This window comes from Temnothorax longispinosus, chromosome 4 (genome assembly GCF_030848805.1).
Source record: "Temnothorax longispinosus isolate EJ_2023e chromosome 4, Tlon_JGU_v1, whole genome shotgun sequence".
Lineage (NCBI taxonomy): Eukaryota > Metazoa > Arthropoda > Insecta > Hymenoptera > Formicidae > Temnothorax > Temnothorax longispinosus.
In genome coordinates, this window is record NC_092361.1 from 10746289 (window position 1) to 10771557 (window position 25269).

A 25269-nucleotide genomic window follows, 5' to 3' on the forward strand; every position below is an offset into this window, starting at 1 on the left:
CTTTATATAAAACTCTAAACGCGTTTTTCTCGAAACCTCGAAACATGTTTTTCAAGTTGGCGGGCGTGATAACTTGAGAACTAATAAACCGATCAACTTCGTTCAAGTTTTGTTCAATTCGTTATACATTTCTCTAGGTACTATACCTATCATTTTATTTTTATTGCATTTATTTATAACAATTTTTGACCAATATCTGATCTTATGTCAAAAAAAAATTTTTTTTTTAAAACGCTATAACTTTTTAAATTTATTATTATTTATTTGTTACAGAGGTATAGTACCAGCGGAAAATATCTAACTTTAAGAAAATATTTGGTTTTTTGCTTTCAGATAACCGGGAGGAAAGTTACAACGCCCGCCAATAGACGGGAAATCTCAGAGAGGGGTCCACATTATTTATTATAAAATTAAACAAAACAAATTGAAAAAAATTTATTTTGATACCTTAAGAATGCCTCTTTTTATCCCAAAAACATTATTTGGCTATCATTAATAGTTTTCTAGAAAAAAATTCTTAAAAATCGCTTATTTTTTGGCCTGTTACACTAGAATCCAACCTTAAACACTTTGTTTAGTCCTAAATAGACTGCCTGTAGCGTTGAAACATCAATTTTCTCGTTATAACGAGTTTTTACCTGTTCAGGTGAACTTTGCCATTTATGGTGCGATTGCTTTAAGAATGGGCTTAAATGTTTTGTTTTGCTCTAGAGACACTGCCCATATAGTTTATTTATTATATTTTGCGTTATTATAAGTTTTTACCACTTTGGGTGAACTTTGTTAATAAGCATTACTAAAGGTGTTGTAATCGACCCAACTGGCCAAATTTATTGATCGAAAAATGCTACGGTTCGACCGAGGATCCGGTCCTTTTCAAGCATGTATATAAGACTCACAAATATCGATTAGTCAGGCATAATGTCCTAACTATGCCGAATCTAAAAACTAAACGACAAATTACGCACTCCGCAATTAAGTGAAATTATATTCATATTATACAAAAAATAGAAACTTACATATTTATGCGTCGGAATCAAAGTAATAATATACTTGCAAAAAATTCTTACGTGACAATGATGACGTCCTTGTCACCAAGGCTGACAAATGCCAAGTAACTGTCATTTTAGATAAGAACGCGTATGTAAACCAAATGACGGAATTGCTTGGAAACCAAGACACTTATAAAAAATTGAAAAAAGATCTGATAAATAAAATTACATCTAAAATGCATGAATTGGTTAAATCTTGGCATGACAATGGCATCATCAGTGACTGTGCATACAAGAAACTCAATTGCACTAATGGAAATCTACCGAGAGCCTACGGACTGTTGAAAGTTCACAAGGCCGGCCTCCCTTTACGCATTATTGTCTCAGCGTTGGGTAGCCCACTCTATAATGTCGCTAGCCTCCAAAAGACCTTACGCTCGTCGATATCGAAACCTAAATCACATATAAAAGATAGTTGGTCTTTTGCGAAGTTTATTAACAACAAGAAAATTAAAGATGACGAAACACTTATTTCACTAGACGTCACGGCATTATTCACGAACATTCCTAACCTCACAATTTTCCCCTCGCAGTGCCGCCAATCATTCAAGGTCGATATGTTGACGTCATTTTTGGAGGCGCCGACACCGTTCAGCAGGTAATAGAAATTTCAATGCAGCTAACGGACTTGTGCATGGCGGGCGGCTTCCCATTAGCAAAGACTCATCAAGATGTGCTCGCTGCGGTTCAAGCAGAAAAAGATCAGGGCTCACAAATTACTTTTGACGATTGCGTAACCAAAATACTCGGACTAAGATGGCTTCCTGAAGAAGATTCATTCACATTCTCAACAAGGATCTCGTCGCACACCGACCATCTCACCAAACGCCTCGTTTTGTCTGAAGTGGCTCAGATATTCGATCCACTAGGCTTTGCATCACCAGTAGTGATCAAGGCGAAGATGCTCTTGCAGGAGCTTTAGCTTCATAAGCTCCAATGGGATGAACCACTGCCATCCTAGCTCTCATCATGGTGGCTCATCGTCAGAAAAGAACTCACCAGCTTGCGCAAGCTCTCAATACCTCGGTGGTACAACACATGGAGTACCTCGTCAGTGGACTTTCACGGCTTTTCTGATGCTTCTCAACTGGCAATGGTTGCAGTCGTATTTATCACCGTCCGCGGCTCTAATGGCGCCACGATTTCATTGGTGTGCTCCAAAACTAAGGTAGTACCACTCAAACGACTCACTATCCCGAGACTTGAACTCACCGCAGCACTGCTGCTCTCAAGACTCATGCAATACGTTCAAGCCACCTTGAAGTTGAACGTTACAGCAACTCATCTGTGGACGGACACTGTTGTGACACTCACGTGAATCAAATCTCATGCATCGCGCTGGAAGGATTTTGTGAGAAACCGAGTTGCTCAGATCCAGGCTTTTACTGCAGACGCACACTGGAGATACGTATCTGGCACTTCCAACCCAGCCGGCTGCGCATCACGAGGTCTAACTACTGCTCAACTTCAAAGCCACTCATCATGGTGGACGGGACCACCGTGGATACTCACACCTGAAGTATGGCCATCTCAACCCGCGCTTTCGGACGAGTTGAGCGGTCATGAGGCTCGTTCTGGCATTGCTCTATATGCAGCTGCATCTCAGCCGGACTATCATTGGGACCTCATATACAAGTACTCAACCCTTAATAAAATATTGAGAATAACAACTCTCTGTTTCAGGTTTATCTCTCTCTTGAGAAAATTCCGAGACAAGTTGTTGGACTCGCACTCAGCTTTGGAGAAAGCTAGACTTTTCTGGATCAAGGCTACTCAAGCGGCATACTTCAAACACGAGATCACGATGCTCACGACCAACTCGAGATTGCCAACTGCTCACGCATTCAGTCGATTGACTGCGTACATAGACGCTCACGGAATCATCCGAGTTGGCGGCCGCCTCAATCAATCATCATTGGATCAAGACAACAAACATCAAGCGATTTTACCTCACTACTCACGGTTCTCAATCTTAATCATCGCTCACGCCCATCTGCGCACCCTGCATGGAGGAACTCAGCTGACGTTGACTCATGTCAGGCAAAGATACTGGATCATTGGCGGACGGGCTCCAGTGAAGTTTTACATCTTACGGTGTGTCGTGTGTGCTCGGCAGAGGGAGATCCGTGCTCATCAACTGATGGACCAACTACCTCTCTCTCGGGTTACGCCGTCACGTCCGTTTGCTCATACCGGAGTCGACTATGCCGGACTGCTCACCATCAAGACATAGAAGGGACAAGGTGCGAAAACTTACAAGGGATGGATCTGTGTGTTTATCTGCTTCGCTACTTCCGCAATTCACCTCGAAGTGGTGAGTGACTACTCATCGGAAGGATTCATAGCAGCCTACCGAAGATTCTCATCGAGAAGGGGAATTGCTCAAACCTTGTATTCGGACTGCGGGACAACTTTCATTGGAGCAGACGCAGCGTTCAAGAAAATGTTCATCCAAGGCTCTCAGGAACATCAACGGATTGCTTAAATTTTACAACTTGATTGCACCAGATGGGAATTCAACCCACCAGGCGCTCCACACATGGGGGGCAAGTGGGAAGCGGTGGTAAAATCCGTAAAGTTTCATCTGAGACAAACTGTCGGCGAGACTCTGCTCACGACGGAAGAACTAACAACGTTGCTTACGCAAATCGAAGCCATTCTCAACTCAAGGCCTTTGGAACCGTTGAGCGACGACCCTGAAGACGTCTCAGCGATCACACCAGGTCATTTTCTCATTGGAGGTACACTCACTACCATACCCGAGCCATCTCTAATTGACCTGGCAACCTCGCGACTATCTCGGTGGCAGCTCATCCAGCAGCGTGTTCAACATTTTCGGGCACAATGGTCGGCTCTTATCTGCAACGCCAGCAGGCGATATCCAAGTGGCATCATCCTAACAACAGCATCAAGGTGGGTTCCATCGTGCTGCTTACCGACGAACGCTCTCCACCGTGCAAGTGGCCACTCGCCAGGGTAACGGCATTGCACCCCGGCAAGGATGGACTCACTAGAATGGTTACCCTTAAGACGGCCACCACAATACTCACTCGGCCAATTGCCAAGCTTGCCGTACTACCGATCTCATCAGAATAAGGGATCAAGAGTAAGGAATCATCAACAAGGTTGCTGATGGCGGGCGGAATGTTCGAGATTCCGTCATCACGGTGCGCCATCCCATCAGATGGCAGCATCGATCGGGTATCGGCATGCTGGATCCACGCGGCAATTGGAGCAAGCACGGGCGCGCTAATCGCCAACTTCTTCCTCGCGATCGACAGAGTAAAAAATGGCCGGTCTGTGACCAGACGTGTCTCGTGTGCTCTGTGCGATTCGAGTTAGTGACTCCGCATCGAAGTGCCTAACGCAGTGAATTAAGCTGCTGAGATACTCTCGTAAACTGTGAAAAAGACCGCTCATTCAGCTCTGGTGCATCGACACGACGACTCAAGCTCACACGTGCGCGAGTGCCGACCGCCACGTGTCTCACCGGCTCACGGGCTACGCATCACGAGCAGGGCGATTAATATAATTGCCTCTCAAGTATACGGACGATCAAACAGACTTCTCGTTAAAAGACAGCTCATCATTTCTCAGGTCAGATTGTAAAATTATTGCTCATTAAAGACGGCTCACAGACCACAGAATTATAATGTGCTCTGAGTTACATTATAATTCAACGAGTGATCAATTAACACCTTCCACGCGCGTCCTTCTCATCCCGCTGCCATCGCCGGGATTAATCAGCGATTTCGCGAACAGGAATTAAAAAAAAATGGAACTACATTTCTAACAAGACTGACCTCAATTTAGCACAGTTTTTACACGCAATTGACCTTATTTTATCGTCCACTAGTTTCAGTTTTAACGACGAAATTTATGAACAAATTTTGGGCAGTCCTATGGGATCTCCTTTATCGCCGGTTGTTGCTGATATCGTTATGGAGGACTTAGAGACGCATTGCCTAAGCCTTTTGAATTTTAATATCCCGATATTCATTAAATATGTCGATGACATTTTTTCGGTGGTCCCCAAAACAAGTGTGGGCTTGATCTTAAAAGTTTTCAACGGATATCATCCTAGACTTAGGTTTACGTATGAAATTGAAACGAATGCGTCACTCAATTTCCTAGATACGACTGTAATTAGGAACGGCAACATACTGATTACTAATTGGTATCGAAAACCGACGTTCTCGGGACGGTACATAAATTTTCATTCTAACCCTCCTTTAAAATACAAACTGAACACTATTACTAGCTTGGTTGATCGCGCCGTATTACTTTCTGATAAAAAATTTTACGATGGCAATATTAAAATAATTAAAGAAATTTTGAACAACAATAGCTTTCCTAAACCAATCGTTAATAAACACATTGCAACGTCTAAACTCTCTCAAAACACGTAACGACACACTTAACACCCCCACTGACAATAATACAACTTTTGATTTTAAGAACTGCATACCTTTACCCTACATCAAAACGTTGAGTGATAGCATTTGTCGTACGTTAAAGGAATTCCACATCTCTACCTTATTCACTGTTCCTACAAAACTTGATTACTTAATAAGACGAGGCAAAGATAGAATTAATGACCTAAAACAAACCGACATAGTTTACAAAATTAACTGCAGGGACTGTAGGGCCACGTATATTGGGCAGACTAAAAGACATCTGTGCACGCGTCTCAGGGAACACCAGAGCGATATCAGAAAGCACACTGGCAATCATTCTGTAGTGAGTAAGCACCAAATATCCTATGGGCATGATTTTGACTGGGGAAAGCTAGAAGTAATACACAAAAAAAGACAGACCAGAAAGAGGGAATTAGCGGAGATGTTTTTTATTAAAAAATTTGACGACACCATCAATTTGCAAAAGGACACGGAGAATCTTAACGTTCTCTACGAACATTTCATAAAAGAAATATAATTGTTTTCTCCTTCTCCGCTACTTCCCTCTCTACGCTCTTGCTTATTGTTTACGGCACCAGTCCGTTTATAATGTCAAGTTTATCAGTCTAAAGTTTACCACCGCACGGCTATGTCACGATATAAACATCTCACGAAGTATGCCGTTCAACAAATATATTATTACTTTGATTCCGACGCACAAATATGTAAGTTTCTATTTTTTGTATAATATGGATATAATTTCACTTAATTGCGGAGTGCGTAATTTGTCGTTTAGTTTTTAGATTCGGCGTAGTTAGGGCATTATGCCTGACTAATCGATATTTGTGAGTCTTGTATACACGCTTGAAAAGGACCGGATCCTCGGTCGAAACGTAGCGTTTTTCGATCAATAAATTTGGCCAGTTGGATCGATTACACCTTTAGTAATTTTTAATTATTTACTGGCGACTCAAACTCTCTTGTTCTGTTTGTTAATAAGCGTATGATTGAGCCGCGAATGATTTTAAACGTTTATTAATGTTCTATAGAAGAGATCTACATAGTTAAATTATTGAATTTTCATTTATTTCAAGATTTCACTTTTTCAACTTAGAGTCATTCAAAATTGAGAATAAGCCTAATGATGATGCAATGACCATGGATATGAGTTAGAATGATCTCAATTAACAAGAATCTGAGGTGCTTTTCTCAATTTTTACAATATAATTCAGGAATTGATCATTTTGGGTCAAAAGTTTATTTAATTAACTTTTTGCATATTTTATGACATAAGCGTGTTCAGTAAGCTTAAATAACAATGTTTCTGAAGTCGAAACTCAATATTTGTCAAAATTGTGGATTTTGAATATTTGTAGTCAATTTGTTAAATGATGAGAAAACGTGAATTATCGCGATGAATTATCACTCACAATCAGGGGAATAAACTAAGTTCTCCTATAACGATTTTATGTGAATAAATCATTTACTTAGGAAATTCAGTTTTGAACAATTTTGCGAAATAATGACATTTATTGATTTTAAACGGTAGAAATGGTTTATTTAACGTAAAAGGATTTCAACAAACCCACATTTAATGAATTATCATCATTTTTAAAGATTTTCATTTTTGCGAAATCAGCGAATATCGATAAATATGCGTGTTTAATTGCATAGAGGTAATTGAAATAAAGTTAGAAAACTATTTCTGAAGCCAAAAGTACGTATTTACACGCATACGAAGATCTCGTTGCCGTAGGTCAGTTACTTCAAAATTGAAGATATCTATATTATGATTGTTTTAACGATAGATTCGTGTAATGTTGATTAAATGAAATGATTTGGAATCATTTTGCATGTGTTTAATGCGTTTTGCGAAGAATTTCCCTAAGTACCTGTAAATGGGGGAAAATGATTATTATATTCAAGTCTCGTTCTCGCGATTAACCATGTAGTACCGCCTTCCACACTCAGTGGTGCCACAATCTTTAGAGTGATTTTTATTTTCTTATGTTGTCTCCCTACCCATGCCCGACGGGCGACGCCATGCTTCATAACGTTTTTTGTGCTCGAAGGAGTCACAACGCAGAGTGTAGAGAAAGCCGCAATCGGTATTTTTTTATTGCGGCATAATGTCTAAAAAGAAGTTGAGCGACGGGGAATTAATGGATGAGGTAAAAGAGCAGATGAAGAGTCTGCGTAAAAAATTGAGAAAGCTCAAGCGGACGACTGAGGAGGTTAAGGAATCGCCAGTCGCCGCTATCGATGCTACAACGCAGAATCGTGCGGAAGACAAAGAGAACGGTGAGTATTAACGGGCCTTGCCTTTTTGGTATGCGTCCTGGCGATGAGCCTTCACTCGAGGGAGGACAGATCGCACGATATAACGAGTCAGCTGCCTAATTCTTGTTGGTATTGGGATAGCTGCCACAAGCGAAGGAGGCGCTGTCGTGGAGAAGGACGCGAGCGAGGAGGTGAATCTTGGGGAAGACGACGTGAGTGAGGAAAAGTCGAATTTCTCTACGTCGGCGGAGGCATCAGAGACTGATGAAGAGGTTAAAACCACCGAGGACCCAAAGGAAGCAGCAGAGACTGCTGCGAGCCTCAGCAATGAGACTCGACAGACGGTTTATTTAACCCGTTGTGGTCACATGGGGTCCAGTGGACCCCAGGCTTTTTTTTTTATTTTTTTCTTAAAAGTATATTATTTTGAGAGTAAAACGCACAAAGTTTTTTTACTCTATCTCAAAAAATTTTGATGAATATTTTTGTGAAAAAAATCAAATTTCTCGAAAAAAAAAAATTTTTCTCGCGTTTTTTCAACATAAAAAAATTTTTTAAATTATTGGATTATCAAGAGGAAGTCATAAATTAATTCCAGTTCAAGGTTTGAGTCGATACATCAAAAAAGAACGCAAATGGAAACTGTTGTGGGGTCCATTGGACCCCGTGTGACCACTACGTTATTTTTAGGAGGTGTGACCACAACGGGTTAAAAACAGAGCCGGCTCAATCGGTTGATGTTGTCTTGCATACCGAATTAGCGGCGGAATGGTCAAATTGGATACGGATAGGCCTTTATGGAGGAGACGAGGAAGATGAAAAAAAAGGGAGGAGGAAGAGAGTAAGTTACGGGAGGAGATTATGAGAAAATTTCCTAGGAAAGGAGTTCTACAGGTAGAAGCTCCCAAACTTAATCCGGAAATCCTGGCATACATGTCAGCGGCGGCGAAAAGCAGAGACAAACATTTCGTCACCTCACAGACTGCGGTAGGTTCAACAATGATAGCAGTGGCCAAAAGCATCTCTCTGATCCTCGAGCTTAAAGAAGGCGAGATCTCGAGTACGCTCTTAAAGTTGTTAGGAAATGCAAGCAAGTTGCTAGCAGGCGTGCACTATCAACATTCAGTAACGAGGAGAGCGTTCATTCTACCTGGCATTGACAAAAAATACAGGGAACTGCTAAAAAAGTCAGACATAACGGACGATTTATTCGGCAAAGACTTGTTTAAGAGGCTCAAGCACACGAAATCCATGGGCAAGGTAGTGGAGGATCTCACTTCTCAGCGGCAAATCAAAAAACTTCTAAGGACTTCCAACTGGGGAAACAGAAAAACGCCTGCCGTCGAGTTCCAAGGGCCACTCGCAGCAGGCCCGGAAAGAGGGCCCACAAAGATCGCTGCGGTACAAGAATCGGCAGAGGAACTCTCAGTGGAACAAACACGCGGCCACGAGGTCGATAAGGCCAAGCCAACACAGTCGCTAGCGGTGAGAGGTGTAGCCGGACGTTTAAAGTTTTTTATAATAAATGGAAAGAAATTACAAAAAATAAATTTGTGCTTAACTGCATTAAAGGTTACGAAATCCGGTTCACGTCTCGACCTTTTCAGGCAGCGATACCGACATCACCGCTATTTCAGGGTAATCAATCTCTTAATGATGTTAAGAAAGCAATAGATAACCTGCTGGTTTTATGGGTCATTAGACCTTGTGTCTCCGAGAATCCACAGTTCGTGTCCTCTTATTTCCTAGTTCTCAAAGCGGATAGCACTTTTAGATTTGTCTTAAATTTAAAGAAGTTGAATGAATTTATTCTAACAAAGCATTTTAAACTGGAAGATGGCCGCACAGCGGCAAAACTAATTTCCGAAAACGATTTTATGGCAAAAATAGATTTAGAAAATACTTACTTTTTAATACCTGTAGACGAAGATTCTTCGAAATACTTGAGATATATTTTCCGGGGCCAATGTTTTGAATTCTATGCCTGCCTTTCGGTCTCAATGTGGCTCCCCACATATTCATCAAAGTCCTGAGGCCAGTAGTGAATTATTTGCGTAAAAAAAAGTTTGCGTCAGTAATATATTTAGATGATATGTTTCTCGCGTGGCGTCATCAAAACGAGCATGCGCAGCTAACGTAAAAGCTTCGATAGAACTTTTAAAAAATTTAGGTTTTGTTATAAATTATAAGAAGAGTAGCTTAGATCCCAATCAAAGCGGAATTCCTAGGCATAACTTATGATTCTTGCAAAATGGCATTAGAGTTGCCAGAACATAAGAAACAGAAAATGCTTAGTCTGTTAAAAGAGTTTAGGCTAGGAAAGATTTGTTCTCTCAGACAGTGGTCGAGCTTTGTGGGGTCAATTAATGCATGTTGTCCAGCGGTTAAATACGGGCGTCTATACACGAAAGAATTTGAACGTATCAGATATTTAGAACTTTTGAAAAATAATGACGACTATGACGCGAAAATCTGTCTTCCGAAAAACCTCGAGTCGGTTTTCAAATGGTGGGAAAAAAATATCCCCGGTTCTTCGAACCCTATTAGGCAAGGTAATTATAAAGTCGAAATTTTCTCGGATGCGTCCACCACAGGGTGGGGCGCTTTTTCAGAGGGAGAGAGAGCTGGGGGGAGAGAGGGCTGGACGGAAAATGAACAGAAGCTTCATATTAACCGTTTGGAACTCAAAGCAGCCTTATTCGCCCTAAAAACTAAAAAGCTTTGCTAATGAGTATAGGAATTGTGAAATACTTTTGCGTATAGATAACACCACGGCGGTGGCATAGATTAATAAAATGGGGAGAGTACAACATCCGAACTTACACAGGATCGCGAAAGAAATCTGGCAATGGTGCGAAATAAGAGATATTTGGTTAGTTGCCTCATATATCAAGTCTGAGGACAACGTGGAGGCCGATCAAGAGTCTAGAGTAAAGAATATCGACACGGAATGGGAATTGGCAAGTTATGCTTTCCATCAGGCTGTGAGAGCGTTTGGGCTCCCCAGAGTTGATCTGTTCGCCACTCGGTGCAATACAAAATGCAAAGAGTTTTTGCATGGAAAAAAGACCCAGAGGCATTAGCAATTGACGCTTTTACCGTCAATTGGGGTTCGCTTGGTTTATTTTGGGCGTTTCCGCCATTTGCTCTCATATTAAAAGTTCTTAAAAAGATCATAGTAAACCAGGCCACGGGCATAGTGGTAGTTCCTTGCTGGACTAGTCAAACGTGGTTTCCTTTGTTTAAAAAACTGTTGATTAAAAACCACTGACTTTTAAGCCTTCGCCAACTTTATTGTTGTCCCCTTGTAGGTCCATTCGACATCCGCTAGCAGAGAGGCTGTCCCTAATGGCAGGAAAATTATCAGGGAGTCGTTCAGAAGAAAAAGATTGCCGGACCCCGCCCTCAGCATCTTCGAAGCTTCTTTAACGGAGTCGACCCATAAACAGTATGCAGGGCCGTTAAAACAATGGTGGTCTTTTTGCTTAAGTCGGAGACTAGACCCTTACCAGTCGAAAGAAGGGGACGTCATCCAATTTCTGACAGAAAAATTTGAAGAAGGGGCGGCATACGGATCCTTGAACTCGGCAAGATCGGCAATCTCCTTGATTAGTGAAGGGAATTTAGGTCAGAGTAGAACTATCGCTAGATTTTTTGAAGGTGTATTTATGCTTAGGCCGGTAAAACCAAAATACGGCAGAATTTGGGACGTGGATGTAGCGCTTCGGAAAATCGAAGAATGGTTTCCCCTGGATGAGTTGTCTCTCGATCAATTATCTGAGCGTCTCGTGTTACTACTGGCGTTAGGCACAGCGCACCGAGTGCAAACGTTGGCTTCGATCAAGTTACCGAACATTAAGCGTAACTCGGAGGGGTATGAAATAGAGATACCCGATCAAATTAAGACCTCTCGTCCAGGAGCATACCAGCCCTTATTAGTTCTGCCGTTTTTTCCGAAAAATCCCAAATTGTGCATTGGGTCAACGTTAGACACATATATTCAAGTGTAACGATGCACCTCTTACGACAAAGCATCGTTCCCGGCCACCACCCGCCGGATGCCGCTCGACCGATCCCCCGTCGGGCGAGGATAGGGCGCGGTGCGCCCACCTTTTTTTAAACACTTGAAACGCACCGTGTGCGCGGGTAACACGCCGCACCGGTGCCTTCCCGCGCGACGCCGACGAGCGCCGACGAGAGCCAATCTCCGCCGATGACGAGCGCACGGGATCGCGCCGCTCCCACCACCGCGCGATTCGCCTGACGATCGGCCTCCCTCCTGCCGAACGCACCGTGCCGAGCGGTATATAACCCGGCGCGCCAGCGAGAGCGGGCACTTCGTCTCAGGGGCTCCAATCGTCTGTGATAATAAGCTGAAGCAAAATTGTGGGTAATTGTGCGCGCCATCTACCACTTAGGGAAGAACTAAACTCGTATATATATGTCATATTAAACCTATATATAGCTCATTCTCTATATGTTTCAATAGACCTGTTCTTTTCAGCTAAACTGCTGCACTAGTTCAGAGTTTATCTTTTTTACTCCACATTGGAAAGAAAAAGATAAACTTTGAACTAATGCAGCAGTTCAGCTGAAAAGAACAGGTCTATATATTATTATGTTCTACTATATCATTTATGTATTGATGATTTTCGGAGAGATTAAATCTAAATAGTATGTATAACTTAAAGGAAAATAATAAATTAAAAATATTATAAAACAGATAGCATAATTTATAGTTAATAATATATTTATTATATATATTAATTATGTGTCAAAATACAATAAAACATTGAACTTACGCGTAAATAAACATAATATATGCCTTATATAATATTATACATTTCTCATTTTTTAGTAACACAATAAGAAAATAAACAATTGTAAAATAAAGGTAATTCAATTATATATTATAATTCGGTATGTTACTCATCATGCTTTTTAGAGATTATTTTACTATGTTTCTTGAAATAATTATATGCTAGAGAATGTAGTTCACTTGCTTGTGCCGTTGGAGTCTCTGTTCCATTTAAAATGTTATTCATTATTTTAATATTTTTTCGGATATGTACTATTATATATTTATCACATATTTCTCAATATGCTTTTGTTCGCAACATATATCAGAATTAATACTTATGATTAGTTCCTCAATATTTGTTTTTATATATTTGGTTAGCTTAGTAATGTAACAATATTTATTTAAAAAATAATTTGTTATGGCAATTATTTTTTTTATATATTCTATTACAGCCTCTTGGTTGCTTATTAATAAGGCACAACAAATATCACAAAATCTTACTGCAGACAAGATATTCTCAACAATATTTTTAAAATTTTCTGTTATATTATTGAGTAATTCTTCCATTACATTTTGTGGAATATAAATATTGTTATTAATCTCGTCCAACTCGTTATAAAGAGGTATCGTTAAAAAATGTATTAAGTTTTCCATGTTAGTATTTTCACAATTACTGCCAGATGATGTATATTGCGTGCAAGAATTTATTAATAAAGTTCTGTAATAAGTAGAAAAATTAGAGCAAGTTGGAATAATATTTCTTTTTCCATGTTGTCTAATTTGGCAGAAAAAATTTTCTAAAGGATCTTTGTTGAGAATCTAACGCTCGCAAAGTGAAAGCGAGCGTTGGGAATATTCGAGAACGCTCGATTTGCTCCAAAACGCGTTTATTTGCCTTACCCCCAATTTTTTTGGTGTTTTCACTCGCGCCCGGAACACAGGTGCACATCGCGTGACCGCTCGTACAGCGACCAATAGTCTGGTCGCTCGACGATTTGGAGCCAATCAGCGTTTCTCACGTATTGAAGTTTTCTCGCGGAAAAGTTCGGAGCTCCGGCCGCGATCGCTTCGCTTGCTCCGGCCGAGAGCTCAGTGAGCCAAGTGCGCCCTAGCCATTCGTACGCGACACTGATTGTCGACATCGAAAACGGACCACGAATCAGAGCGAGTGTAAAAGCGAGTGCTGTGTAACAAACTTTAATAAATTGACTGTTACATTTTCCAAAACGAGAACCTAATTATTTTGAACTGTCCTCGGCTCGCCGCGCGAAAACCCGGAGCGGTCCACTTAACATTTAATGGTCCTTCGAGCCAAATAGTGCTAACTAAAAAACCGGCATAGACAGTTCGACCGCCTCCATAGTGATCGCTTGTGCTTCGAGACAGACATCGTCGCGCCCGCTCGACTCGCTCGCAAACGGAGTTCGCCGTTCGAACCGTCGCACATCGAATCTGATTCCCGGTTCATCGGGTACTCCGCGATACGCGTTCGTGACTCCGTGGCTCACTCTGTACATTGAGCGCTCTGCACCCGCTCTCCTAAAGATTGGTGCCCTGTGAATTGTGAAGTGCTTCGGAGGCTCTTGTGCGACCTCCAGCAACCGTATCATCGCGATACGCATCCGCCGCCCGACCGGCGCCCTGCCATTGCGACGTGCTGTACGTCCCTGCTTCCCGCGAGTATCGCCCTGCTGCTCGCCGCGGAAACGCATAAGAGCGTCTTCGCTCTTTTCGATCGACCAACCCGAGCGCTCTGCACTCGCTCACTTAAAGATAGGTGTCCACCAGTGTCGAAAAAGCCTGGTGCTACCCGGCTTCGCTCTGCTCCGGAGGCTCCTGCGTGACCTCCAGCAAAACGTATCGTGCTGAGATACGCTCACCGCCGCCCGACGGGCGCCCTGCCTTGAGACGTGCCTGACGTCTCTGCCTCCCGCGAGTATCGCCCTGCTGCTCGCCGCGGAGTCACAAACGGAGACGGGCCTGACGTCCCTGACTCCCGCGAGTATCGCCCTGCTTCTCGCCGCGGAGTCTTCAAGAGCACCAGCTCTTCGATCGGATTGACACACAGGTGTCAGATCCTCGCCTACAAGATCCAACCATCTCGCTGACATGTCTCTGGATCTCAAAAATCTGCTAATCGCCCAAGGCGATGTGATTGCTACACTTAAGCGATCGCTGATAAACTTTAAAAAGCTTCCCAAAGCTCAGGTCACTCTCCCAAAGACGAAGGGGAGACTGACAAATTTGGAAGGCCTCTGGGAGAATGTTCGAGCCCTCCACGTCCAGCTGCTACAGACGGCCACCCCGGAGGAGAAGTCGACCCCCTACTTCCAACAGGACGACCTTCTTGCCGCCGAGGAAGCCTACTTCGACGCGGCGGATCATCTCCACGAAATCATCGGTAAATTACGTAACGACGCCCCGAGCGCGCCGTACCGAGGTAACGAATCATCTTATCGCGACGCGCACTCCGGCATGTCATTGCATCTGCCTCGTATTTCGCTTCCAAACTTTTCGGGTGCTTTCCCGGAATGGGAAAATTTTCGGGGAATTTTTGAGTCACTCGTCGACAAAAACGAGTCCCTCACGAAGACTCAAAAGTTACATTACTTAAAAGCGAGCCTCTCCGGCGAGGCTGCCGTGTTAATTAATAATATTCATATTTCTGACGCGAATTACAAGGCAGCGTGGCAACTTCTTCTCGACGAGTACGACAACCGTAACGCGATTATTCACGCGAACATCCATTCTTTCGCCGACTTACCAAAAATGAAAACCGAGAATGTTCTCGAATTAAAAAAACTTCGCGATAGCGTGTCTGCGACTCTCGCCGCTTTAACGAATCTCGAGCGTCCTGTCGACCAGTGGGACGACCTCCTAGTTTACATTATCTCGCAAAAGTTTAGTCCGCGAACGCGCAATGAATGGAATTTGAAGCGAGGCGATACGGATGCATACCCCACGTATAAGGAGATTCATGACTTCATGACTCTTCGCATACGCGGCCTCACGGATTATCCGTCGCAATTCGACTCCGCGTCGAGCAATACGCGCGGAAACAAATCTCGTACGTCGATTAATAATGTGTCGCCCGTCAAGTGCGTCCGTTGTTCTTGAAATCATAGTCTGACAAAGTGTGATAAATTTCTAAGTTTGCCGATTGAGCAGCGTCGACTCGTAGCGCGACAGCATAAATGTTGCTTCAATTGCTTGAGGACCGAGCATTATTTAAAGAATTGTCCGAGTAAAAGACGCTGCAATCGATGCCGGCAAGCTCACCACTCGCTGCTTCACAGCGAGGGTACAGCCGCGATTAATTCTCCGTCCTCCGCGCCGTCAGCTGTGTCTGTCGCCGCTGCTCCCGAGCCTCCGGCCGCGCCCTCCGCGTCCGTTCAAACCATGCATGCTATTCGAAATGTAACGCAACCGCCTCATGTACTTCTCGCCACTGCGTATGTTAATCTAAGTACTATCGAGGGCCGCTCATTCAAAGTACGTGCGCTACTAGATCAGGGCTCGACATACAGTTTCATATCCGAATCTCTTTGTCAGACTATGCGAACCAAGCGTCATCGTGCCGCGTTAAAAATACATTGCTTCGGAGAGAAATTTAATGGAGTCGCGCGATCTCAAGTTAATCTCACGCTCGCGCCATGCGACAAACAGGGACCGATATTCCCATTTTCGGGCTACGTAAACCAACGAATTACTTCGTACACAGCCTCTCAAACAAAGCCAGCCGCAATGTGGCCGCATCTACGCGATTTACCGTTAGCAGATCCCGATCCCTCGTGTAATCGCCCGATTTATGTACTAATCGGCGCGGATTTATACGGTTCTCTGCTGCTCGACGGCCTCCGTCAAGGCCAGAGTTGGGCGTTAATCGATTTTAATGTAATTGATTATTAATTTAATTAAAATAATGCAGTTACAATGTAATTATAATTACACTGTAATTGTAATTACTTGTAATTGTAATTACTCATAATTATAATTTCACTGTAATTACATTGTAATTGTAATGTAATCGTAATTACTTATAATTGTAATTACATGGCAATTACAATTAGAAGTAATCATGATTACATTTTAGTATGCGGAACAAAATTTAAACAAAATATATACGAAAACACTTAAATCTTAATTTTAATATGTGCGTATAGCTACATTATTGTATATTTGGTATCTTTCGTTACCTTCCTTTTATTATTGTTATGATAGTTGCCTGCTACGAAAGCGTCGACATTACTTGCGCCGCGCGGAAATATATTGTTGTTTTGCTTTTTCTTGTCACCTTTCTATCACATTTAGCTCACGATCAGTTCGCTCTTTGCGTTTACAGAAGACGGACAATCTCTTGATTATTTATTTTTCTGTTGTCGTAGTGTATCTCAGATTTGTTGAAACAAATCTTTTTGATATAATTGTAATTCCTATGGTGATAAATAATTAACAAGTAAGTATTTTCTTCACCACTAATAATTAACAGAAAGGCAATTAATTTCGAACGAGCTGACAATTTATTGTAATGCTCAATTATACATGTCGGTATAACGACGTTTTGACCCTTAGTTTGGGTTTTTATCAAGTATCTAATGCCCGGTTTCTTCACCGTCGGATAACTTTATCCTTAGGATAAACTCACTCTTCATCTCTTTCTAACCTAACTCTTAGAAAGAGATGAAGAGTGAATTTAACCTAAGGATAAAGTTATCCAACAGTGAAGAAACCGGGCATAAATCATAGATTTAAAATGCAGCTGTACGAAATATTTTATTAGTCGTGATTTTTCCAGGAATTTAGATTTAAAAGGTGTTACTGTAATGTGTCATTACAGATAAACCAGTTCTCGGCAATGGTAACTTTGTCTTAAAGGCTACAGTACCGTATTGCGAATCGTCTTTGGGTGCATCACTCGACAAATAATTATTATTAAAATGGAAGGTATTGAGTGTGAAGAATCTTCAATGTCAGGAGATATTAATTTAACCGGCACTTCATCGTCAAATCCTTCCCAAATTGATAACTCAAACAATGTGGCTGATTCGAAAATGTCTATATTCGATGGCAATTATTTTGAACAAGTCTCCAGCAAGTCAACAGACACAAAAATAGTTGGAGTGTGCAAAAGATGTTTACCAAATTACGTTGAAGTTAAAGGATACAAAAACTGTACATCGAATTTTGTTACTCATTTAAAAAGGAAACATGGAAATGATGTATATGAAGAATATCGTGCACATATAAAACGTAAAAAAATATCTTCAATGATAGCTGGACAATCATCTCGTAAATCAACAACACGCTCATATTCTCAAGATAATTTCGATAATGATATGATCAAATATTTTGTACATTCTATGATACCTTTAAGAGTTGTAGAAAATATGTACTTTAGAAAAATATTTGTAAATTTAAACATTGCAAGTTTGGGTTTAAAAATAATAAATCGACGAACACTTGGGCGCCAGATAGCAAATTATTACGAAAAACAATCATCAATAATAAAACAAGAATTGAAAAATATTAAATATGTTTGTACAGCTGTAGATATCTGGTCGGGACGCAAGCGGAGTTTTTTGGGTTTAACAGCCCATTGGATTGATCCTATCAATTTAAAAAGAGTATCGAAGGCATTGGCATGCCGAAGATTTAAAGGAACGCATAGTTATGATAAGATAACTGAATTACTCCAGGAAATACATTCAGAGTATGAATTAAATTCTTTTAAAATTGTTGCGACTATCACAGACAACGGAAGTAACTTCGTAAAAGCCTTTAAAAGATTTGGCGTGCACAGTAAATGTATATTAGTGAAGAAGATAGCTTAAACAATAGTGACACTGACAGTTCAGATTGTGAGATAATAACTCAAGATTCTCCATTAATTAATACTGACAGCGATGAAGAACATATTGTGCCAAATTCTTATAAAATAATTCTACCTTCGCACTTAAGATGTTCCTCACATACTCTGAGCTTGTGTGCAACTGTTGATGCCAACAAAATATTAAAAGAACAGAACACACAACTTTCAATTATCCATCAGCAAGTTTTGAAGAAGTGCAATATGTTATGGAAATCCGGTAATCGTCCAAAACTGGCTGAAATAATACAAAATATACTAGGATATGCTCTTAGTAGGCCAGGAGAAACTAGATGGAACAGCTTATATGATGCTTTAAAGAAAATATTGAATATCAAAGAAAAAAATGCCACTCTTCACAAAGAATTAAATCTCAAAAATCCCATTCAAGATCACGAATTTGATTACATCGAAGAATATTTATCGTGTACTAAACCAATAGCCGAAGCGCTAGATATTCTCCAAGGGGAAAATGATACATACTATGGCATTCTGCTACCTACTTTATTAGTTGTACGTAGAAAGCTGCAAAAGTTAACAAAAAAGACTTTTGTATACTGTACACCTCTCGCTGAAGTCTATCTTGCAAGCGTAGAAAGACGTTTTGAGGATTTTTTCAATCTTTCAACTCCTCAAGCAGAAAATGCCGCCATAGCATCTTTATCTTATCCCCGTTTTAAAAACAAATGGTTTTCTTGTATTGAATCTACATATCATTCAAAACTTATAAATTTATTTAAAATCATTATATCTAGGGAAATTATTCCAAACAAAAATACTAGTAATAATACTTCTAATAAATCTAAACAGGACAATTTTTTTAATTTTGATTCTGATTTTGAAAGTGATAGTCAATGTAATGAACCAAGATCAAAAGCTGAATTTTTAATTTCGCATTTTTTTGTCGAGGAAAGCACAGATTTGAAGTTATTAGAAAGGTATCCAGAAATAAAGAAAATATTTCTAAAATATAATACTCCATTACCTTCTTCCGCCTCAGTAGAAAGGCTTTTTTCATACGCAACAATTACAAATCGCCCCAAAGCAAACCGTCTTTCGGATCAGATGTTCGAGAGACGTGTCCTTCTAAAAGCTAACTTGAATTATGATGAGAAAAGAAAGCAACAATAACATCTAAATATATCAAGCGCATTGTTTTGTATTATATGTTAAAAAAATATAGAGATCTGTCTAAAATTTTTTTTTACAATTTTGAGGGTTTATTTTACTTACAACTTATTTATAATCTTGTTTCTTTTGAAATTACCAAGCATTAAGCGATTTTGTTTCGTTGGTTAAGTTGGTTTCTATTTTCAATATAAGATATCAATCTAATAAAAATATGTAACTTGAATAAACTGATAAATATATGTTTGAATAAACAAATTGAACATGATAATAAATTTTTTTATATGCATACAATATTCTATACCTACATTGATTATTTGTTATTTCTTTTTTGTTTCCAAAAAATTTTATTTAAAATTTTTATATTTTTGGGTCGGTTGTTCCAACCTGTTGGTAAGCTAACTAATAGTTAAATCATATGTCTATCTTTGTCTAATGTAAAGGATAAACAAAGACATATGTATGATTTAACTATTAGGTAGTTTACTAAGAGGTTGGAACAACCGGTCCTTAATCAGTTAACTGTAGGATAAAAGCGGGTGATAACGTATGGCGTATTCTTAGTCTCTAAAGCATTTGATATTCTTATGTTAGTCGATATGTAATTTTCGAAAAATTCAATAGACTATACAAAGAAAGAAATACATTGTATATTATTTTATAAACAAGAAAGATGTTATTTAAAATATAATAATACAAAATGTAAGAGGTTCTTTATTAATAAAACACTTAGTTTTTAATTATTAAAATATAATAAAACTCTCTTAAAATTTAGAAATAAGAAGTTATAATATGTTGATTGCTAAAATATTAATTTAGCTTTGTGATTCTCAAAAATAATCAAACAACAAAATAATTTTTCTATACCTCAATAAATATTGAATTTCCATGACAGTAAAGTTAGAGCTCAATCACTGTCTATGTCCTTGACATAGGGACAGACAATACAAGGTATTAATCATATGTACCTTTAGACGACGCGCCGACGCGTACTCTTAATCACTCGTCTCCTAATTACAATTACAATTACAATTACAATTACAATTAATAATTACGTAATTGTAATTTGTATACAATTACTTTTCACAATTATTTTATTTAATTGTTTGCAACAATTAACAATTATAAAATTTAATTATTAATTGCATTAAGAATTACGTTGTAATTGTAATTTGTAATTGTTAATTGGATTACATATTTGCCCAACTCTGGTCAAGGCCCGGTCGGCACCCCGACGGGCCAGCTTACTGTTTTCGGATGGATCGTCTCCGGTCCTGCCGGCGGCACCGCGCGCCCAGCCGGAGAGTCCGCTTCCGTTTTGAATTGCGTATCCTGCGAGGATACGAATTCATTGATCCAAAGTTTTTGGTAGGACGAAAGTATCCCCTCTCAAAATCCTCTCACGGAAGAGGAAGAACGTTGCGAAAATCATTTCGCTAGTACGCATTCTCGCGATTCTCAAGGACGTTACATTGTTCGTTTGCCTTTCAAGAACGGCCCCCCTCACATAGGCGACACTTTTCGAAAGGCTTCTTTCTTATACTCCAAAATGGAGCGCCGACTCTCGCAGAAACCCGAGATCGCCGCTCAGTATCACGATTTCCTCAAGGAATACGAATCCATGGGGCACATGGAAGAGGTACGCGACGACGAGCCCTCTCGATACCCCCCGGTGTACATTCCGCATCATTTCGTTTTGCGCGAATTGAGTACGACTACTAAGTTACGCGTCGTGTTTAACGCGTCGAGCAAATCGGACGATAAAACCACTCTCAACGATTTCCTAATGGCGGGACTAAAGCTACAACAAGACATCGCTGCAATAATTTTACGCTAGCGATTATTCCGTTACGTATACATGGCGGACATCGCGAAGATGTTCCGTCAGATACGCATGCATCGTGACGACGCGGATTATCAACGAATTCTTTGGCGCCCTCCCGCAAGTCTGTTGATTCGACTGTATCGCTTGCTCACCGTGACTTACGGCCAAAAGCCATCACCATTTCTCGCGCAGCGCTGCCTTCTTCAATTAGCTCGTGACGAATGTAAATATTTTCCCGACGCGGTTTCAATAATCGAAGAATCGACCTACGTCGATGACGTTCTTTTCGGAGCAGACGACCTTCGGTCTCTGCTCGAAAAACGCAAGCAACTCGTCGGACTAATGAATCGCGGATGTTTTCCCCTCCGAAAATGGGCCGCGAATTCACCCGAACTGTTGACGGATATCCCGGAGGACCAACGTGAATCCTCGGACTATCCGATCAATCGCGATGACACGCTCAAGGTCCTCGGCCTGTCTTGGTCACAGCATGATGACTCGTTTACTTTTGTAATCTCGCCTTACGCCGTAATTGTTCATACTAAACGCTCCGTTTTATCATTTATTGCAAGGTTATATGACCCCCTCGGATGGGCGTCACCGATCGTCATCGCGGCCAAGATGTTGATGCAAGAGCTCTGGCTCCGTAAAATTGATTGGGACTCTCCCATCCCCGACAATCTTTTACCTCATTGGATTAATTATTGTACGGATTTGCCTCATATCAGTGAAATACGCATTCCCCGATGGACAGGGATGCGTCAAGATAAACTCGAAGTGGAATTACACGGATTCGCGGACGCGTCCATTCGAGCTTACGCCGCGGTCGTTTACCTTCGAATCGTGCATTCTACCACGAATATTCAGGTGACCCTCCTCGCGGCCAAAACGAAGGTTGCGCCGTTAAAAACCGTCAGCGTTCCACGATTAGAACTTAACGCCGTCGTTCTATTAACTCGGTTGTTAGATTGGGTAAGAAATTCCCTGCGCTTCCCGCAAGCGTCATTATTCGGATGGACTGACTCCCAAATCGCATTGGCTTGGATTCAGCAACATCCATCGCGATGGAATTCCTACGTCGCGAACCGCGTCTCCGAGGTGCAGACGCGCCTTCCGTCAGTACGTTGGCAGCACGTCCGCACGCACGACAATCCTGCTGACTGCGCTTCTCGCGGCTCTACCGCTGTCGATCTCGTACACCATGAATTATGGTGGGTAGGCCCTCCGTGGCTTAGAAAATCCCCGGCCTCGTGGCCGATTCTCCCGACTCCTACCGGACAGAAAATTTTGCAAACGGTATCTTCCGAAGCGCGCAAAGCTACCGTTCATCTCGTCGATCCAACTCCTGAGTGGGAGCTGTCCACCTCGTGCTCGAGCTGGATCCGACTTCTCCGTATTACCGCGTACATTCGCCGCTTCGTGCAAAACTTAAAAAATAAAGTCGCCTCATCGACGATCGTCAAGTTGCCTTTGACCGCAGAAGAGATCCACGAAGCTTCGGTATTTTGGCTTCGATCGGTACAAGCGACCTGCTTTCCTGATGACTTGAAGGCCTTAAAAGCTCATGCCACCGTATCGAGAACAAGTCCATTACGCTCTCTCCACCCATTTATCGGGAAAGATTTACTAATCCGGCTGGGCGGGCGGCTCGAAAACTCAACGCTGAGTTACAATGAGCGACACCCGGTCATACTCCCGCGACATCATATTTCTGAACTTTTGATCGATCAAGCTCACCGACGCTCCTTCCATGGAGGGACACAACTCACGCTTAGATGTCTCCGTCAGACATATTGGATAATTTCGCCGCGAAGCATGATCAAATCTCACATTCATAAATGTGTTACCTGCCTTCGATACTCCGCGAAAACGCCGACGCAATTAATGGGTGATCTCCCGAATCCCCGAGTCAATCCCTCTCCTCCTTTCTCTCACACGGGCATAGATTACGCCGGACCGATGATTATTACCCCCGTGGTCGGCCGTGGTCAAAGAGGTAGCAAACATTACGTGGCGGTCTTCGTTTGTCTCGCCACTAAAGCGATCCACCTCGAGTGTGTCGAGGATTACTCCCTTGAGGGATTCCTTGCCGTATTTCATCGGTTCGTCAGTCGACGCGGACTGCCATCGGACATGTACAGCGATAATGGCACGAACTTTCGGGGTGCGGATCGCGAGCTACAATGCAGCTTTCGCTCGCTTATGAACGACCCTTCCCTCAAAGAAATCCTCGCGAATGACGGTGTGAAATGGCATTTCGTGCCCCCGGCGGCACCACATTTCGGCGGGCTTTGGAAGGCTGGCGTTAAAAGTTTTAAGCACCACCTCAAGCGGGTGATCGGTGCTCGGACCCTGTCTCGCTCGGAATTCGTGACTATTTTATGTAAGATAGAGGCGTGCCTCAACTCTCGACCGATTTCGCCCCTCAGTGACGATGCGTCCGACTTTACCGCGTTGACGCCTGGTCATTTCCTCATCGGTCGACTGCTCACCAACGTACCGGAGGAATCATTGCTCGAAATCAATGCGAATCGGTTGTCGCGATGGCAACACGTGCAACTCATGGTCGAACAGATCTGGCGTTCTTGGTCGTCGGACTACTTACATTCATTGCAACAGCGCGTCAAATGGACCGAATCTCACGATAATCTCAAGGTTGAGTTAGTTTTGCTAAAAAATAATCTCCTTCCTCCTTCAAAGTGGGAACTTGCAAGGATTCAACAAGTCCATCCCGGACTTGACGGTCGCGTTCGCGTCGTTACATTACGCACCGCCAATTCCGAATTGAAACGACCAATAACACAGATCTGTCGGTTACCTGCGTCTATCGGGCCCACGGAGCCCGTTGAATAACATTAAACTAGACTATTTTGTTCTTCATTAGATTTAAGAACATTGTGCAAAATATTGTAAGTTCTCAAGTGTATATAGTGTATATAAAAAACAATGTATCATCAGATTTCAGCTATCATTGCGTGCGCACTTATGCGACCTCGTTCAATCCCGTTTGTTTCGCATTCCGTTGAATACGAGGCGGGCGGCATGTTGAGAATCTAACGCTCGCAAAGTGAAAGCGAGCGTTGGGAATATTCGAGAACGCTCGATTTGCTCCAAAACGCGTTTATTTGCCTTCCCCCCGGTTTTTTTGGTGTTTTCGCTCGCGCCCGGAACACAGGTGCACATCGCGTGACCGCTCGTACAGCGACCAATAGTCTGGTCGCTCGACGATTTGGAGCCAATCAGCGTTTCTCACGTATCGAAGTTTCCTCGCGGAAAAATTCGGAGCTCCGGCCGCGATCGCTTCGCTTGCTCCGGCCGGGAGCTCAGTGAGCCAAGTGCGCCCTAGCCATTCGTACGCGACACTGATTGTCGACATCGAAAACGGACCACGAATCGGAGCGAGTGTAAAAGCGAGTGCTGTGTAACAAACTTTAATAAATTGACTGTTACATTTTCCAAAACGAGAACCTAATTATTTTGAACAGTCCTCGCCGCGCGAAAACCCGGAGCGGTCCACTTAACAATCTTGATTAAATTTACGTGTGGCAAAACTATTGAAACCTAATTCTCTTAAATAACTTCTTAATAACTTAAACCCACGTAAAGTATGTTAGAAATTGTTTAGGACATCGGGTCTTTCTTTATCATGTTTTTTGTTTTTATAAAAGACATGTTTTGTAAAAATCTTATTCCAGTATTCCATATATCTTCTTGTGTGCAATTATCAGTTGCAGTAAAAGTCATAGTCTCCTCATTTATACTTCGACCACGCATTCTAATGCCTCCATTAAGGCTATCAAAAAGATCATTAAAAAATTTTAAAAAATAAGCTGTATCTGTACCATCACGAGGCATTTTCCATGTCTTACATCTACTTTCTAATTCTTGCTCACTATATAACAACATTACTTTAAAATATG

At 41.7% G+C, this 25269-nt stretch overlaps 3 protein-coding genes across 3 annotated transcripts; all 3 read left to right on the forward strand.

The window, feature by feature from the left end:
- The first annotated feature begins 1993 nt into the window (after positions 1–1993).
- Positions 1994–4148, forward strand: LOC139812098 (uncharacterized). The gene is made up of 4 exons (XM_071776724.1): positions 1994–2220; positions 2736–3092; positions 3561–3793; positions 3862–4148. The coding sequence occupies exons 1-4, from the start codon at positions 1994–1996 to the stop codon at positions 4146–4148; spliced, it is 1104 nt and encodes a 367-aa protein (XP_071632825.1).
- Positions 4149–14639: 10491 nt separating this feature from the next.
- Positions 14640–15647, forward strand: LOC139812101 (uncharacterized). Its single transcript, XM_071776725.1, has one exon. It carries the CDS (start codon positions 14640–14642, stop codon positions 15645–15647), a length of 1008 nt encoding a protein of 335 aa, XP_071632826.1.
- Positions 15648–21382: 5735 nt separating this feature from the next.
- On the forward strand, positions 21383–24202 carry LOC139812102 (uncharacterized). The gene has a single exon (XM_071776726.1). It carries the CDS (start codon positions 21383–21385, stop codon positions 24200–24202), a length of 2820 nt encoding a protein of 939 aa, XP_071632827.1.
- Positions 24203–25269: the final 1067 nt, after the last annotated feature.

Bases quoted from the DNA above. Each gene is read 5' to 3' on its own strand.
- LOC139812098 (XM_071776724.1), top strand. From the start codon at position 1,994: ATGAACCACTGCCATCCTAGCTCTCATCATGGTGGCTCATCGTCAGAA. The intron at 2,221-2,735 runs GTAGTACCACTC...TCTCTGTTTCAG, and splicing joins TGGTGTGCTCCAAAACTAAG to GTTTATCTCTCTCTTGAGAA. The intron at 3,794-3,861 runs GTACACTCACTA...TCTCGGTGGCAG, and splicing joins AGGTCATTTTCTCATTGGAG to CTCATCCAGCAGCGTGTTCA.
- LOC139812102 (XM_071776726.1), top strand. From the start codon at position 21,383: ATGGCGGACATCGCGAAGATGTTCCGTCAGATACGCATGCATCGTGAC.
- LOC139812101 (XM_071776725.1), top strand. From the start codon at position 14,640: ATGTCTCTGGATCTCAAAAATCTGCTAATCGCCCAAGGCGATGTGATT.